The 13415-nt window shown below is 53.4% G+C and overlaps 1 protein-coding gene across 2 annotated transcripts in view; it reads left to right on the forward strand.

The window, feature by feature from the left end:
- Positions 1-1003: 1003 nt before the first annotated feature.
- Positions 1004-13415, forward strand: part of ETS1 (ETS proto-oncogene 1, transcription factor) — a 44731-nt gene continuing 32319 nt past the window's right edge. The window contains exon 1 of one of the 2 annotated variants that reach the window (XM_075173081.1): positions 1004-1160. In XM_075173081.1, coding sequence (XP_075029182.1) covers positions 1091-1160 — 70 coding nt within the window. In that variant the 5' untranslated portion in view covers positions 1004-1090. Of the gene's footprint in view, positions 1161-3968; positions 4336-13415 lie in introns of those variants that run through there. The other variant, XM_075173082.1, reaches the window with a different exon arrangement.

Genomic DNA, 13415 nt, shown 5'->3' on the forward strand with positions numbered 1-13415 from the left:
CTGGCATGGTACTCCTCTTGCATCTTTAAGATGCTTTGTATCCAGTCAGTTCCCAAACCTTTTTGGCCTCCCACCTGTACAAACCACGCCCGTGAACAACCACCCCTGGCCGTCACCCATCGCCACACGACTGAGCGTGCCTGCGCACACATGCTCTGCCCTGACCGTACCCGCACATTCGGATGCGCTTGGGGGTGGGAGAGGATCAGGACGCTCTGAGCGGGCAGCAGCACCGGTGATGCGAGCGTGAAGGGGTGACGTGAACGTGAAGGGGTGACGCGAGCGTGAAAAGCGGTGGTTCGTGTCGAGACAGGCAGAGTGAAGGCAACTGGCCTGGTTTCAAGAAACATCGGTTTTCGGCAGGCCGCCGCGGCACCAGCTCAGGGCTGCGTGCAGCCAGCGGCGTTTTTCCCGTGCTAAAACTTCAACTCCCTTTTTCCCTTCGTGTTTTGGGGCTGGGATGCAAACGGAGGTTGTGGCGGAGGCGCAGCAGCACCCAACTTTGTGCTGGATGCGCTGAGACCCTCCTCCATCACCCCGTACCCCCCATCACCCCGCACCCCCCATCACCATGTACCCCCCATCACCATGTACCCCCCATCACCATATACCCCCGATCCTCCATCCCCCCGGACTTCTCGCTTCCCCGGGCCGCGCCGCTCCCCCGGACCCCGGGGCAGCGCCGGCTCCGCTCCCCGCGGCGCCGGGTGCCGGGGCCGCCTCCGGGGCGGGGGCAGGCGGGTCCCTCCCCGCCGCTGTCACCGCTCGGGGCCGGCCCAGCGCCCTCCCCTCGGCGGCTCAGCCCGGGCCGGGGCGGCGGCGGCGGCGGGGGACGGGTGAGGCGGAGCGGCAGCGAGGGAGCGCGGAAGGGGCGGCGGAGGAGCGGAGCGGAGCAGGAGAGAGGAGCGAGGGAGCGCGGAAGGAAGGAGAGAGGAGGAGGAAAAGGAGAAGGAGGAGGAGGAGGAGGAAGGAGGGAGGGAGGCAGGCGCCCGGCCGCCGCTGCCCCGGGCGCCCCGCTCCGCGCACGGCGGGGCTCAGCCGCCGCCGCCCCCCGGTCCCGGCGCGACGCCCCCGCGGCGCTGCCCCAGCCATGAAGGCGGCGGTGGACCTGACCATCATCAAGACGGAGAAGGTGGACATCGAGCTCTTCCCGTCCCCCGGTAAGCGCCCTGCCCTCCCCTCCCCGTTCCCCCCCCCCTCGGCGGGGCGCCCTCTGGATCCCTTCTCCCCCTTTTTCGCAGGGCGGTGGTGGGGAAATATCTGCCCGCTGAGGGTTGGGGGTGTTTTTTTTTGGGGGGAGGGGGTGTCTTTGGGAAGAGAAAACGGAACGCACCCCCCAGGTTGCAGCGGAGCGGCGCCGCCCGGGCTCTGCCGCCCGGCCCTGAGCTCCCCCGGCTCTGCCCCGCAGCACCGCTGGGGGACGGCGAACTTGCTTTCCGAGCAGTTTTAAGACTTTCCACACCCCCCCCCCTTCTCTTAAAAAACAACCCGCCGCCCCTCCAGCCTCCTTTTCTCATGCTTTTGGCATCCTTGCGGGGATGTAGGCAAGCACCTCCGGCTGGGAGCCAGGAGAGATCCACTCGGATGTTTTTTTTTTTTTACGAGCTCCCCAGGGCACCTTTCCCGACTGGGTGAGCCCTGCACAAACTCCTTATCTGGGATGTACGTTCCCCCCATCCCTCGCTGGAAATGTCCTGTGTGGTCCAAGCACTCCTGCTATTTGGGAAACAAAACTCCAGCGGTACCTCCTCTAGATTTATCACGTTTAAACCAGGAAAGCCCGCTACTTTGATTTTTTTTCTTCCCCCTCTCTGGAACTGGAGAAATGGGTGGAGAAAGGGTGCAGGAGCTATCAGGGAAGATAGCAACATGTTACTGAATCGAGGCGTGTGGGGTTTTTTTTTTTGCTGGAGCGGTAAGTTCAGCTGCTGCTGGCTGTGGTTAACGCTAGTAGTTGAGCCTTTACCATAATAAGGACTGTTGTTCACATACTGATGTCGTCTGACTGCCTACTGACCCCAGACGCTCAACTGATTTCTGCCTTGCTCAGTCGAGGTAGAGGATGGGGCTTGGAGGGCCTGCAGGGAAAAAAACTTCTTTTTCTGGGTACAAGGGAGGGTGAAATGAGTCTTGTTGCTTCACGTCTGTAATTCCCACTGTGCTGAAGTGGAGGTTTGCTGGATTTTGCACAGCACCGGTGCACTGAAGAAAATCAGAGTTGTGCGTTTCTTTGCCACTTAGCAAGTTTCTAGGAAACCCAGAAAGGGGGCTCAACTCCTGCCAGGCAATATGATTTCAGGCTGCATGTGGGAAATAAAATGACAGCTGACTGCTGGAGCGCAGGGAGGGCCGGAGCTGTGCAGGGGTTGGTGCTCAGACTTAAAATAGATGCTTGTGTAGATCAGCTTGTCTGCAGAGAGCTCCAGTAAGTCAGCACAAGCCTGGGGGATCTGCCACCGATGGGCTACGTGGTGTCCGATGCGGAGAGGGTGTCTTTCGCATGATCCATCTTCCCGCTCTACCTGCACGTAGAGAGGACCTGGTCTCTGGTTATAGCTATTTCGGTGTTCAGTGCCTCTGACAGAAAGGCTGAGCCTGGCTTTCAGGTGTGGGCTCTGAAGGGCTGGGCTTCAAAATGCAATGGGGACACTGAGGATGATTTTCCAAAGCACCTATGCAGGTTAAATGAGAGGCCCTGGTGGAGTTGAAGACCTGTTTGTGCCTATTTCCTAAAGCTTTGGTTAAAAGAACATTTACCGGAGACTCATTCCTGTGCTTCAGGTGGTGACGGCAGTCTGCTTGCTTGCAGGGGAAGAAAATGGGATAGGAAGAAATCCCGGGTCCATTGGGGCAGCGCTGGGAGGATGTGGGGTTTATTTTTCAGTTCAGACAAAGTATCTGCTAAATTTACACATCTCCTGGCATGGGTGAGAGCATGTTACAGAGGCGTCTGTGTTGTTTAGGTGTTTGAGCATTGGATCAATGTAATTGCCTTGTGCCTAAAGTGAGGACACGGTGTTTTGCGCTGCCTTAAGTTCATTTTCTTCTCTCCGTGAAAGCTCTTTTGCAGCTTATGTCAGCCAGCAATTTTTAGAGTTGACCCAAAGTTTAAACTTTGGCATGAGGAGCACCGAAAAACAAAAAGAAGGTAAAAAAGAGCTGAGTCCCTATCGACTTCAACTGCAGTCGCTTCTGTTTTGGTGGCTGAGCTAACACTGTGAGCCAAAAAGGTCAATGTTGTCAATTAGCTGGCTTAACCTCATTTCCCCTCTAACTTTTTAGAGAATGCTGAAGCTTTCTTGCTTGATCGGATTGATGTTGAGAGGAGGAGTATGGATGCTGCTAGCTTATGTTTCTGGGATCCAGTGGTGCCCTGTGTTGGGGACATAACTTTTCCCTACTCCTGTCTGTTTTGGACTGCATCTGAGGACTTAACTGCTCCCTGAAGGCTCGTTCAGTCCTTGGTCTCCTTGCTGAATCTCCCACCAAATGAGCATTGGCCTCTCTGAGAAGGAGTCCAGTCCCTCATTCCTTTACATGCCAGCAAGCAGCAAAGCAGATTTGCTTCACGGTATCCATAGGGTTAACCTTACGCAGGGAGAGTCATTACAGGCATAGGTTTTCAATTGTGCAAGATGTTTAATGTACCAGGTGCTTGATGCCCCGTAAAACTGCAGAGATGCATTGGCCGCACAGTACCGTCCCCCTCTCATTCCCCTGAAATAAAACCCTACTCCAACCCACACGTGCAGGCAGCCTCTGCGTGTAAAAGTTAGATGGGATTTGTAGTGTGTCCAAAGGGTTTAAAAATAACCTGAAAGGGATGTGAAGTTGTCCAAAGCTTCCAAAGCCAAATTCCCCCCCGCTGTTGCCAGCAAGAATGTGTGAGTGAGATGAGTAGGTCAGGAGCCAAAAAACCGCTGTGGTGGGCTTCTCCTTTCATATACAAGTTTTATGTGCGTGGGTTTTCATTATAAGGATCTGATAGAGTAGATGGTAACATCACTTTTGATTGCAGATATGTGACTGATCCACCAATGGGTTGGTGGGACTTAGTTTACTGGCTTTTTTCCAGACAGTAAAAACCCAAACCATGCAAAAATCAACCCTAACAGGAACTTAACCTTGCGAGTGGTAAATGCTGCCCTCCACAAATCAATTTGTTTCCTCCAGTTCTGCAAAGCTCTGTTTGCTCTCTGTGGTCAGAGTCAAAAGCAACTCCGCAACCCTTGCTGAAAGCTGGCAGTGTGTAATTAGGATTCCCAAGTATTGAGAGATAACGACATTTCTTGCTAATGAAGCTGCTGACTTGCTGCCCCCGAGGCATCCCACAAGGTACCGTAGAAGGGCTATAATGGCAGGTGGTGATGCTTGGTATCATAGGTGAGGCAAAGATGCTGGGCTCCCCGTCCTCCTGCATCCATCCCCCTCTTCCTTCCTTTCTCCGGAGGTGTGTTACGGGCATGGTGGTGGATTCGTTCCTGCCTGGCATGAAAAGAGGAATTGGTCTGTGCACATGCAGTGTAGAAATCCTGACTGCCAGGAGACGGAAGGACCCCGCGCGTTTCGGCGCTTCCCACGCGTACCCTACGGACAGCTGGGAGACAGGCGCATTGTTTCCATTGGCCTGTGTGTGGGTGGCATCCCAGGGGTGTATTTTTATCTGGCAAGGGCCTTTCCCTCTGTTTAGGGTTTGGGACAACGTCGGGTCGGGGCTGAAGCAAGATTTCTCCTGCTGTGGCTGCTGCAGGGTACAGGGAAGTGAACAGCTTCTATGCAGCGTATATTTGGATGTAGGACCTGCCTGAATTCCGCTGCTTCCCCTTCCCATAGCCAGGTCAATCTTTTCTTTTTGTCCTTGGCTTTCACTTTCAATGCAGGCAAATAAGGGAGTTGGCATTTAAAGGGAGTCTTCTGGCAAATGCATACTCTCCTCCATAGTGCCTTGCTGCAGGGAAATGGCAAAGTGCTTTACGAGTCTGAATGCGTCTTCATTACCGTCTTAGGATGGGATCCTTCATCCTTCCCTCTTTCTTGTCCAGGGAGGGCAAGTTTCCAACCATACCTTTGCTCCCAGGTCTTTATATAAGTGCACAGAAGAGGGTCACAGCCTGATCAGCCCCTTCAAGGGCTGAATTTGCTGAGCTGGTTGGGGATGAGAGTAGTGCACAGGGACTTGGAACACCTTCTCTTCCGAAAAGGAAGGTTTGATCCTGCGCTAGTCTTGCACAGCAGTCAGACTCCAGGCTGGTTCCTATAGCTGTGTCAGCCGCTGGGTGACTCAGTTTCCCTGCTGCTGTTGAGATCGGTCTTGTTGGTGGCTTGCATGGTCATGTTTTCGCATGCAGGATGAAACACAGCAGCAGAACACCAGCATTTCCCTCTCTGCTTTGAGATGTCCTCTGTCTCTTCCTCTGCATCAGTGTACTGGAAGAGCATTTACTCGTCCTCACCGGGACGCGCGCACGCAAAATGCCAGAGTGTTTGCCTGGAAGCCCAGCAAAGCCTGGGGAAAAGAAACAAGTACTGAAAGGTGAAGTGATTTCAGGGATGCAGAGAATTGCACCCGGCATCTTTCTGAATGCATTTGCTTCTGCATTAACAGCAAAGGTGAGAGCTCGGCTTTGGCTGTGGATTTCTCTGTGTGGGCATGAATCATCAGCCAACAAGGGTGAGACTCTAATAAATTGAGGGCTTTGGGCTCCTCTGGCATTTTCGATGCTGATTGCCTGTGGAGGAGGTGAGAATTTGAACTGAAAAAGAGCAATTATCTTTCTATGCATTTACAAAATGCCCATTACTGTGGTATCCAGCTAGGATGGGGGAATGATAGTTTCCCAGGAGGGAGGGGACTGTCTGCACCTGGCTGCCACTAGCTCCAACTTTTTTAGTGTCAACTTCTGTCTACTTAAGGGACAAAGTTGTGGAAAGAGGTGGAAAGAGGGCAACTCCATAGACCTTTCCTTCAGGGATACACCGACTAAAGCGCATCCCTGATTACGGCATTTTTAACCTGGGTACAGGGAGTGAGATTTCCAGGAAAAAGGAGCAAAGCCCCATTCCTTCCACTTTTTCATCATAAACTCCCCAAAGCATGGAACAACTGTGTAATTACAGTGTAGTTACACGAAGAGGCTGCTAATTTGCCATGTAATTACAGTGTGCCATGCTTTGATAGGCCTTATAAAATGAAGGGATAACACAGTCTCATTCTGGAATGCCGCGCTTGAGCTCTCCAAAGCGAGCTGACGAGCACGTCGTATGCCATCCCGCTCTCCCAAATCCATAGCAGATTGCTGGCAGGCAGGCAGCAAGTAGCTGGGAGCGTGCGCGCTCTCCGGCGGGTCTGTGGCGTGCTGAGTTTTACCAGGGGAACCAGCTTTTGAGTGAAAAAGCAGCGACTGCATCCTCCTGGATGGATCCCTGCTGTGTGGCTGAGCTGGGGGGGCAGTGGGAACCAGGTTTAGGGAAACAGCGGCACGAAGGTCATCCTGTGGTTAGACGTTGGGATTACAGTTCGGTGCTGGAGGCAAAATGGAAGGTGGCTTGGTGTTCTTCACCAGTTGCTGTTTCGGTGAGAGCAGATACATCTCAGGCACTCGGGGAAGAGGTAGGTGCGAGAGACCAGACCTTTGTCTGAATCCACTTTAGGGATGTAAACTTGCAGATGTGTCATCTGGAATGGCTGTTTTCAGTTGTGGTACCGATATCAGACGGGATTTTGGGGAAGAAAGGATCTTTTTCTTTTTGCACTGTCAGCTGCTCCTTGCATGGGCACAAGGCGAGCAAATTACATGACTTAGGAGACCAAGTGTCATTGCTGTCCCTGGAATGGATCCAAAGGATGGAGCTGCTGGCATCTTCCAGGCTTACAAATTCTGCTAGGGGGAAGACTTGTGCTTGGTAGGATGGTGCCATGGGACTAATTGAAGTGAAGAAGGAGGGGATGATCTGCCTTACTTGAGCACTAAAATGCCCCTGGAGCTAGGGACTGACTCTTCATTGCACTGAGTTTGGGGATCCCCACGGAAACTGGGGTCTTCCTTATGGGTGCAGAATTATGCCTTCGTAGATCAAGACCTGACTCCCCAGATTTGCTTCTCGGCTGTGAGTTACAGGGCCGATTTGCAGCTTGTCCAAATCAGCGTAGCTCCTCTGAAGCTGGGGATATATGCTCTGATCCAGCGTAAAGCCTCATCGCTGCAGAAGCCAGTGGGACAAATCTGTAGCTGATATAAACTGTACAGCTGTCTCACAGCCAAAAATTGGGCCTGCATCCCCCTTTTTATTTAACCCGCGACATAGTTATGCATCTCAACTCTTTTGTTCCTCTTCCGTGACTAAGCTGCTCGCTGCCTGTGTCTATTTTTTTTTTCTTCATTGTATAGTTTATAATCTTCCAACTAGATAGAGAAAAAAATTTGTTTGCAGTGCTGGCCAAGGCGGCTCTGGTTTCCCTGGCGTTGGGCCATGCTTACATCTCCAGTCAAAATACTGCTGGTTAAACAATAAATATTTATTGATCCTCCTACAAGCTCCTACATTTTTCCCAGGTGCAGTGGAATTTGAGGGGGGGCCACTTGAGTCCTGCAGATCACAAAATTGTGAGATGGCTCCGGAGATAATGTCTCTCTAGCGGTCTCGGATACGAAGGTGACTCTTGCAAAGCTGGGTTCAGTCCTGCTGTATGGCCCCTCACGTAGCCTATAGATCTGCTCTCTTCTGTCCGTCCCAGCTTCCCCAGGTTTGAGGATTGTGCCTGTGACTGCTGCAGGTTTTGGTGGTAATTATGTGAAAATGTGCAAATCTGCAAGTTCCTTTACCTGCCTGAATATCTCCGTGAACACGGGAGGGACTTGCATCTTGGGGGGGGGGGGATACACACTTCAATGTCGGGTCCAGAGAGGTGGCAAAAAAAAAAAAAAAATCAGGGTGGTTTCAGTTTGTAATTTGGTTAAAAGGCTCAGCCTTTGTATCTAGATTGTCTAGATTGTAGACACCCGCTGGATCTGAAAGCGTGTAACATTAACAGGCTGCAAATGTTTGCATGCAAAGCCTGAGCTTCTGCAAGGCTGCGTGTGTTTAGATGAAGGCAAAGCTCCTGGCGCTTGCATTCAAAAGTGCTCTAAGTTGTTCTGTTCCTTTCTCCAATGAGATGGGTGGCTCAGAGTAACTTTTGGCTTCTTTAGCCCCGGATGGGGGGCAAACCTAGATCTCTCCACCGTTGCTCGCCTCTTTCTGAACTGTGAGATGAAACTGCACATTTTTGTGGTGAGGTTTTTTTTTTTTTCCACTCAACTGGCAAAAATCTGAGACCTGCTTTGCTCTTCTGTCCCATGAACGGCATCGTGTCATTGGGGCAATATCTGTATGTGCAGGACTAGGCAGGCGATACATTTTTCCCCATCACCTCCCCTGGTCTTGCTGACCATGCACGATTTTTTTGGCACGTGTCAAATTGCTGTCGATGCCTGGCTCCTTCCATCCACCTCCTCAGAGGTGGACCTGTTGTTTGCAAGAAGCCAGGATGCTGTGCTGGTGCAGCACGGTCGTTCAGTCCTGCCTCTGGTTCCTGTAGCCACGCAGCCTGTGGATAAATATAACTTGCCAGAAAAATATTACAAATGCAAGGAAGAAATAGCAGCTTTCTTTCCCAGAGAGGAAAATCCCCTTGTTTCTGTGGTTCCCTCTGGTTTGGGAATGAGAGCTGAAGATCAGAGGTCACCGTGAGCCCTCAGCTATTTGCCGTGTGCTGGCGGCAGCCCCCGTTGTGGATTGGGATGTGCAAAGTCACAGGGCTCTGTCTGGGTCTGAGCTGGTCGGGCTCTGGGGCTGTAATTCCCATCCCCATCATCTCGCAGCTGGTGCTGGACACGGCAGCAATCCCCTGCTCCAGCAATCCTCTGCTTTCCAGCTTTTTTGCTCCTGTTAAACCTTTCTTATAAAGCCAGAAAAGGCAGAGACCTTCATCTCAGGTGGCTGGTGCAGAAAACCCAGCGTTATTCAGATTGCAACGAGTGTCGGGTGGGCTAAGCCGTGCCGGCTCAGCATCCCCCAGCACCCTGGGTGGGTTTGCAGGAAGGATTGCTCTCTTGTAGGACGTGGCTGTGCCCCAGGCAGGCGTAGGAAACCTTCCCTGCTGAAGACCTTGTTGCTGGGGTGGCTGTGGAGCTGCAGGCTGGTTCCTAACCCCAGCTAAGCGTTCAGAGCTTGTTAATGAACGAAACGCATTTTCTTACACGGAGGGGATTTTAAATTGGCTCCACATGGATTATGTACGTTGTCGCACTTTCCCGGAGGGTGATGGCATGAGTAGGAATGTGGGTTTGATGAAAGAAGCCAGACACTGAGTCAAAAGCGGAGCGGCTCCCCCCGTGCTCCCCTCCCCGTGCTCCCTCTCCCCCCCCCATCTCATTTCAAATATTTGACGTGATTCCAAGGCATTCTTCAGATGGCTGGTGGGGAGCTCAGGAGAAGCCAGCCAGTGGGACTTTGCTTTTTTTAAAATGCAGCATGCTTTTGGGGCTCCTGACCCCAAAAGATGTTGAAGAAAGGCTTGATGAGACCTGGTTTTAGGGGAAACTGAGGCACGGTGCCCCCATTACACTGCAGCAGAGATGTGGGAGCATCGTCTCCCTCTACTTGCAGGATTTAGGTCTTTTTATGGTCTGCGTTAAGCTGAACTGCACCTCTCTGTCTGCTTCGCAGCACCAGGAAGGCCAGGACCAATCTGCCTCTCAGGATTTCCAGTTTGGGTCTACTGGTTGACTCTGATTTGGGCTGGGAGCTAGACTGGGGGGGGAGGCAAATGTCTCAGCCCTGCGTCCCTCCAGGAACCAAGTGTCTTGCACAGCAGGATGAGGGTTGCATATCCTTGTGGTAGCTGGAGTCCTGGGCTGGGATTTCCACTGGGATGCTGCCTCTCCTGGGATGTGCTTGGAGATCTCTGGATGAAAACTGCTGACTAAGGGAAAGCTGCTGCTGATGTTGCAGCCAGTAGACCCCAGAAACTGGAGCTGGACACTGGGAAGCGCTTTGGGGTTTGTTTTCTGTAACTTTTTTCCCCCCCTGTCAGCACCGTCTATCACAATAATCAAAATGTGGCTTTTTGACCCACATGAAAGTTTTTTTTTTACATAGGTGTCTGCATGTGTTTGTGCAAAACCTCTTAATTTTGGTCAGTGTTCTGGAAGCTGCAAGGTGGTTTTTTTTTACCTTTTAGTTTTGAGAAATTTTTACCAAAACCTGAACCGTCAGAAGAAACAACTTGCAAAAGCTGAGTACTCCTGGCTTTTTCCACTGGAAAATTAAAAAAAGATGTAGTGGAACACGTGAAATTTGGGTCTTTTTTTTTCTTTTTCTTTTTTTACACATTATTGTTAGAAGCGGTTTTAATACGCAATGCCAAGTGCTTTCTCTTTTAAAATGCTCAAGGCGTGTTACCCAACCGCTCCATCTCTCCAGACCGCTTCGTGAGGTCAGTAAATGCAATTCCTCCTCGTTTGCAGCCGGAGGTGGGGAAAAACTTGTTTACTCAATCCCCAGCATCAGCCGCAGGCGGCAGATGAGTCCGGCAGGTTGGTAGCAGCATCGTGGCTCTCCATCCCGTACCCTGACCCTGTGGCGTTTCCCGGACCCGTCCTTTTGAAGGGATGCGAAGAAATTTGGGCTTGATGTCAGAGGGCTGTCCCCGGTTCTGGGAAGCCCGGTGCCGCCGCAGCGCTGGGAAAGTTTCACTTTCCAGCATCGGCAGTGGGGTTTCGGAGCTGTCACGGTAGCCGTGGCCCGGCGGGGTGGTTAGTCACTGGAGCTTGTTTCCATCCCTTTAAGCGGCTCCAGATTTGAAGCTGGCTCTAAAGCTTGCAACTTGAAAGGCCCCGGCCGTGCGCCTGTTTTGCCTTCGAGCTGGATGACTCTCGCACGTTCCTGCTTTCAAACGGCTGAGTCCCGAGCAGCCAGGGCCATATGGATCCTATAGAGTGACCTGGCAGCCCGTTGGACCAGCATAACATCAATGGGGTGAGGAGGGAAGGGGGCTCGGCCGGGAGCGGGGGGCTGCCCCTGCTCTGAGCTGGTCCCGGGCTGGACCAGCCCCCTCGCCACTAGCCCAAACTGTTTGGCATCTTCAGGCTGTGATCGAGGGCTGCTGCCTTTTCCTTGGCTTCACTGGGAGTTTGATGGCTGCCGGTCCTAAGCACTCATTAAAAGCCGGAGTTAGGCCTAAAAAAAGTTTAAAATAAATTAAAAAAAAAAAGGAAGAAGGGGGGGAAAAAAACCCAGAGAAAAAGAAGAAAAGCAAAGGGGAGGGATAGTGTGCCTTTAAACAGCTGTGCGCCAGCGTGTGTAACTGCGCTCGCTAATCTGGTGACTAATTCGGTGCGTTGCAAAGCAGCAGCGAAGCCGGCTGCCAAACCGGGCTGCGTCCCCCGCCGAAGGCTCGAGGAGTCATCGGGTCCCCTCCCTCCTTTCATCCCGCGCCCTGCCGGGGCGCCGTCCCCCCCCTCCCCAGCTGCCCCACCGCTCCCCATGGCAATTTATTTACTCATCTGGAGGGCACAGCCCCGGCGGTCTCTTGACTCAGCAGTCCGGGGCTGATGGGAGCCGCGGGAGCAAATTCCAGGCAAGAAATAATCTCATGACTTGTCTCGGAAAAGATTGCTCCGAAAAGATCCCCTTACGGTCACGGAGCGCTCCGTGCCCGCCCCTCCGGCAGAGCCCTGATGAGGCTCCCGATTTCCCAACCTCGGGGAGCCGGGGCAGTCAGCCAAGGCAGCCCGGGGGGACTCATTGGACTTTTCTCCCTTGGAAAAAGAGGGATGGATTTGGAGATGGGGGTGGCGCGGGGGCCCTGGAGCCGGTGCCTGTCCCCCTGTGGGACACAGGGTTATGGGGAGCTGGAGCTGGCTTGCCAGGGCAGGGAGCCCAGAGCTTGGGGTTGTGTTGATTTTTGGGTCATTCCTCTTTTTTCTTCCCCCACTTCCCAGGGAGGAGCTTAAACCCTTCCTTTGCCCCCAGGCAATTTCGCTTCTTCCATCAGTGTTTTTGCTCAGACACCAGCGTTACCTTCAGCGGGGTGGCACTGTGGATGACTTATGAATCGTATTTATGCTTTTTTTGCCTCTTGGCTTTTTTTCATCCTACATGTCTCTCTCACCCTGGCCTTTTTTCCCCACCTCCTCCCCATCTAGAGTCACTTGAGTCCCATCCTCTTCTGAAGGCACTTTGGGAGGTCTGGTCCCATGCCCAGTGCTGGGTGGGATTAAACCAGGTTGGGAATCGAGGATCTTTGCAAATCTTCATTTTTCTGGGAGGAAGGCTGGCCCTGTGGGCGGGCAGGGCTGCTGAGCTGACAGCTCTCGTACCTCCTTCCCAACCGGGGATCAAGGCTCGGGAGCACACAGCTCCTGGGGCTGTGACCGCAGGGACACGGGTGTCTGCGGGTGTCCTGCCTCCCTGGAAGGGTGCCCGTCCACTGTGGCAGCCGTGCTTGCCTTTTGAGATGAAGATGCCTGGGGAGAGGAACCAGCCTGTGGCTCCTGTTCCCCATTTACTTACGGTTTCACCCCAGCCCCTAAGCAGCAGGAGCTTGGGGCCGAGCCGCCAAAGGCAGCGTGGAGGCTCACACCCCCGAGCCACCCACCCAGGGCCCTGCCAAAGCTCCCCCGGGCTTGTTACGGTCGGTGGAGGATTCCCGGAGTTCTTGGCAAGGGCTTCCAGCTCCCGAGTCGCCAAATGACACCCCCTCCACCCCCTCCTCCATTTACATCTCCTCCTAATAGCCTCTTGGCCTGAGCAGCCGAATTCAATCAGCCCTTTCACCATCTGCTCCCAGGCACTTCTGCCGGGGAAGGCTCGGGGCCAGAGAGGCTGTAATTCCTTAATAGCTTCCGGATGCTGCGCGCGGGGTGGATGTGAGGGCTGCGAGTGTCTCAGCCTCTCTCCCCCCAGCCTTCGCTGAGGTTTCCAAGCTTGGGCTTCCTCTGGGCAGATCCGAGCACCTCCAGCCGTTCTGATTTATCCCTGCCTGCCCTTCGCTCTCCCGTCTCTCCGGGCTGAGGCCAATAGGTGACATAATCCCTGTCCTGGACAACCCTTGGCTCTGGGATGGGGATGACTGAAGCTGATGGGGCAGCCCAGTTCATCTTTGGCCGCCTTCCCCAGCTCACTCCCACCTTCTTCATCTTCCCAGGGCTATGTTTGGCCTAATCTCTGCGCCGGTCCCTTCCCCGGTGGGAAGTTTCCTAGAAGTCGGAGCTGGTAAAGATGACCTTCCCGGGGTCGTTTGGGAAAACCCTTGCTCTCCTGCACGGGGATGCTTGATAACCTGGAGGTTGCATGGTATAGCCTGGAAGGAGCAAAGCCCAGGAGCTCTGCGCTCACCCAGGGATGGAAGAGGCTTAATCTCAGGGCTCTTC

The sequence above is a fragment of the Calonectris borealis genome, chromosome 24 (genome assembly GCF_964195595.1).
Source record: "Calonectris borealis chromosome 24, bCalBor7.hap1.2, whole genome shotgun sequence".
NCBI classification, from domain to species: Eukaryota; Metazoa; Chordata; class Aves; order Procellariiformes; family Procellariidae; genus Calonectris; species Calonectris borealis.